Source organism: Rhinopithecus bieti, unplaced genomic scaffold (assembly GCF_001698545.2).
Source record: "Rhinopithecus bieti isolate Rb0 unplaced genomic scaffold, ASM169854v2 scaffold_3878, whole genome shotgun sequence".
In the NCBI taxonomy this organism is placed as follows: domain Eukaryota; kingdom Metazoa; phylum Chordata; class Mammalia; order Primates; family Cercopithecidae; genus Rhinopithecus; species Rhinopithecus bieti.
Window position 1 is genome coordinate 2,833,792 of NW_016805059.1, and position 4,803 is coordinate 2,838,594.

General features: G+C 39.4%; 1 protein-coding gene across 1 annotated transcript in view; it reads left to right on the forward strand.

Moving 5' to 3' along the window:
• The first annotated feature begins 1,804 nt into the window (after window positions 1-1,804).
• MAP9 (microtubule associated protein 9) overlaps window positions 1,805-4,803 on the forward strand; it is a 35,753-nt gene continuing 32,754 nt past the window's right edge. Inside the window, 3 exon segments of the mRNA XM_017871026.1 lie at window positions 1,805-1,933; window positions 2,828-2,970; window positions 3,717-3,801. Coding sequence (XP_017726515.1) covers window positions 2,896-2,970; window positions 3,717-3,801 — 160 coding nt within the window. The 5' untranslated portion in view covers window positions 1,805-1,933; window positions 2,828-2,895.

Genomic DNA, 4,803 nt, shown 5'->3' on the forward strand with positions numbered 1-4,803 from the left:
AAAAAAAAAAAAAAAAAAAAAAAAAAAGTCTGGATGTTTTGATGAGTTCCTACCCAAATAGAAATAACAAGAGAAGAATAACTAAAAAAGGAAGCCACGGGCCTTTTGGAATGGAGTATTACAGTTTAAGACTTCCAGTATGGAGCCCCACAATTAGGGGTATAGACAAGTGAAAGTCTTGGAGTATAGAGCAAAGAAGTCTGTTGCATGGAACATGGCCACACCAGACCTTGGTGTGATCTCGGGTATTGGATAGGTTGGCTGTAGATACTCAGTGAATGTGGGAGAAGGGCCTAGAGATCTGTTGATGACAGAAACAAATAGAACAGAATATTGGCTTGTGAGAAGGAAGGGTTTGGAGTAATAGGAGAGCAGTCACTGAGTATGTGAGGACCTAGGAGAACTTAGAAATCTTCATTCTTCTACAGCAGTCTCTATTTGAAAAGCCCTCAGGGAGGTAGTTTATTCAGAAAACAGTTTTGCTTAGCTAAGATAAGGATGCGATTGTAGAAGAAAAAGTGAGAGAATATTTTACAGTGGAAAGGAGATTCCAGGAGCATAAGAGGGACCTGGAAAGGTTCAACAGTAGTTCCATGATTTAATAGAAAATAGGGAGCATTTTCTATTTTGGGTATGTGTGTGTAGAGGTGGTGTACATTTTTAGCATCATAAATGGATAGAGATGAGTGGAGATATATATACACATTCCTATTAGTTCTGTCCCTCTAGAGAACCCTGACTAATGCAGCATTGTATTTCACTGAATTTCGTATTTCTTGTTATGTACATTTAGTTTTTCAATACATTGATTTATTAAATTTATATCTCAATGTGATTTGTTTATACAAAATTGAATTAGTTAAATATTAACATATTTTACAGATGTGGAAACAATACCAGGTATGAGTTTAATTACTAGTCAATGAGTTCATTCAGACAATTCAACCAGGATTAAGCTTTTACAAATTAAAATAGTAAAATTCATGTTATTTTAAAGACGTCCAATAAGTATTTTGGTTTTATTTGCTTTAAGAATTTCCTATGCTAATTAAATGATGTTGATTTTGTTTACTTTAGTAGCACATGGTCTTTTAGCCTAGTGGATCATTTTGCTTGTCTGGTTTGATTCGAATAAGATTACTCACTAAGTATACAAAGTGGGGGAATTTTACATTAAAGTAAGATGTCAAATGGGCTTTCATTTGTGTCCACAAGAGTTGACTTCTCTCCAGGCCCTTTGCAGCTTAGTTGCATGAAGAGCAGCATATCTAATACCGAATACAATTTCAGGCACTCTTCCAAGTGTTCCGCTTGCATTATTTCATTCAATTTTACAACAGCCTTTCAAGTTGTCTATTATTAGTACACTTTTGTTTTCCCCCAGAAGAAGAAACTGGTTCATAAAGCCCTTAACTTGGGACAATCACGTTTGTAGGAAAGGGTCACCAGAATTCAAACATGCAGTCAGAAGCAGTGTTCTGCAAACGTCATTATCGTACTATTCTGTCCCATGCACTGACACTGTACTTGGATTCAGAGAACTTCACGTCCTAACTGTGGCAAAACGACGAATGTGCTTTATCTGCAACATGTGCAGATAAGGGCCCTTACTCCATTGGCAAGACTAAGGCTATCTGGGTGGGAGTTGGGTTGGTCCTGTCTCCTAGGCAACAACACATGCACACAAGCGGCCAATAACGAACCCCTCTCCCAAGACCCAGGACGGTGATGTCACTTCCTTCGTCTAGGTGGTTGCCCCAGCAACACGTTAGGCTGAAGAGCGGTGTTGGGTACCCGAGAGACCCGGCGGTAGGGAAGTCACTTCCTCTCGGAGACTCTGTTTCCTAGCAACCGCCCTCCGCCTCTGTTATTAGCCCCTCCTCCTCGCTCCTTGCAGGACCGGCTCTGCGGGCGCAGCCAGGCCCAGGCCAAGGTGAGCAGGTCCTACCCGAGGCTTGGCTCTTGGTTCTCAGGGTCGCGGGGAACTGCCCACGGGCGTCCGGGGCTGGGAACAGAAAGCGGGACCTGGGGACCATGGGGGATCCGGACAGAGACTGCGCTTGGGCGTGCACGAGCCTGGTGTTCGCTGGTGCTCAGCGTATGGCGCGGTGAAGAGCGGCGAGCACCCGGACGTCACCTGGCCTGGTAGGGAACGGAACCCGGGGCGCGCACCGCTATGGGCGGCCCTGCAAGGCCTCTGCTCCGAGCACGGAAACCGCGATTTTAATTCCGCTCATGGCGAAAGCTTCGTCGTTTTGCTTACCTGGCTCTCTTTAACACTTTTGTGAGAGGAAAAAATGGCTTGCAATCCATATCGCTGGCTGTTTGCGGGTTAGCATTAAGATATTTTTCTTTGAATAGCACTATATGCAAATATATAGATACATTTTTATGATGGTGGTGCTTATAATTTTTACGCCGACGATCCTTTTGATGGCCTTTTAAATAAGACATGAGTTATTTTGAAGGCAATGTTATACTTTAGAAGAGAGGTGAAAAATAAGGTGTTCTATTTTAATTGGCATCATTTTGTCTTATTAACTTGTAATCATTTATTTGCAGACTTTTTAAGTAGTTGCAAAACTATTTTAGGATATCTTCCATTTGAATTTTTATTTTAGGATATCTTCCATTTGAATTTTTTTTAAATAAGCTTGTGATAATTTGCTATTTCTTTACGAGAACTCCTTTTACATTTTTAAGTGAAGGTGTAGCCCAATGTTCATATGAGATGCTTTTCTTTGACCTTTGCGGGGAGAGTAGAATCAAATGTAGTAAAATAAATTCTCAAGCATGCGAAGTCTGATTTGTTTTTTGTATATTTCAGCCACCATCAGAAGTTGAATTATTCTAATAATTAGCTATTTTATAAAGGTAACGAGAAAAAAATACACTATGTCTGATGAAGTTTTTAGCACCACTTTGGCATATACAAAGAGTCCCAAAGTTACCAAAAGAACTACTTTCCAGGTAAAGTATTTTTATTTGGAATCATTTCACAGTGTAAGCACTGTATTAGATGGGTTGAAATTGGTGATTCTAGGAACAGTCCTATATAAAGCAGGAGTAAATCTTACATTTCTTTTGAGGTTTTGCACATGATCATGTTTGGACTCCATTCAGTATTACCGACTCCCCTATATGGTTTTAAGACTGCCGAAGTAGCCTCAATACTAGTTTCCTACTAAGTTAAAAGTGGAATTGCAACCTTAAATTGCCATTTTATATAAAACTTTTTTTTCTGTTGTCACATAATGTTTGTTTTTTTCTGTTGAGTCACTACAATTTTGAACTCAGCCTCTAAGTTTGCAATATTGATTGCATCCATTTCTGAAATATGTTGAGACAACAGCTCTTAAAATACCATTTCTTTCAAAATACCAGTTTTAATAAATTATAATCTAAATTGAGCCCCTTCTTGTTTGTCAACCTCCAGCTCTAATTATAACCTGCAATTAATTTATCTGATAATGTGTGTCTCCTCTAGTTTAACTGCAAGCTCCATGAGGAAGGGCTCTTGTCTGTGATGCTCTGCATTGAGTATGAGGCATAAAGTGGGTACATGGCATAAAGTGAGCCTGCAGGAAATATTTGTTAGATGAATGAAACCTAAGTCTGAAAGCAGTTGTGAATCAAGCATTATTTGTTTAAAGAATTACTTGTAAATATGATACCTCCATGTTTGGATGGAAATTGATTTCAGTATCTCATTTCAGGATGAGCTAATAAGAGCAATTACAGCTCGCTCAGCCAGACAAAGGAGTTCTGAATACTCAGATGACTTTGACAGTGATGAGATTGGTATGTGACAGTATGGAAAAGTGAACCACTTTTCTTCTTTTGCTTCCTTAGTTTTGTATTTAGCCAGCCCCCCAACCACCCATCCCCTCAATCACGTATGTTAAAAAATACCTATGCATTCACTAGTTTTAGACTTTCAACTTTTAATCAGTAGAAAGTCACTCTTAATTTTCAAGAAGTTGTATGAGTTTTCTTGGTTTTTTTTGTTGTTGTTGTTGCTTTGTTTGTTTTGTTTTCTGAATGTATATATGAAAATATAAATTAATTGATGGCAGATTTGCAGTAAAAGGATGGCTGCCAGTGGTAAACCACATTGGAGAAAACAGGTTCGTCTTTAAGATCAATCCTAGGAGATGCTACAGCTAGCTAGTAACTAGGCCTCACAGAATTAAACTTTGGTGCACATTAGAAGTACTTTTATAATGCTTGCTATAAATCAGATTTTTTGGGGGGCTGTGATAAGGGGTAAATTTAAAACCACAGACTCTTCATGTTTCATATATCAGTACTATTATAATTTGGTTTCTCTTAGCTGTGTAAAATATTAATATTTTAGTTTCAGGTGTAAGCATTAAGCATACAGAATTCTAAACTTGGTGTTTTATTCTTTTTTTTTTTTTTGAGATGGAGTCTCGCTCAGTCGCCCAAGCTGGAGTGCAGTGGCATAATCTTGGCTCATTGCAACCTCCACCTCCCAGGTTCAAGTGATTCTCCTCCCTCAGCCTCCTGAGTAGCTGGGACTCCAGGCGCCTGCCACCACACCTAGCTCATTTTGTATTTTAGTAGAGACGGGGTTTCACCACATTGGCCAGGCTGGTCTCGAACTCCTGACCTTGTGATCCACCCGTCTAGGCCTCCCAAAGTGCTGGGATTACAGGCGTGAGCCACTGCGCCCAGCCTGGTGTTTTATTCTTTAAAATTTGGTGAATAGTTGTTAATGATTTCTGTAAAACCAATAATAACCACAGTTAAATCACTGCTGTATAGTTAACTTAGCATTCC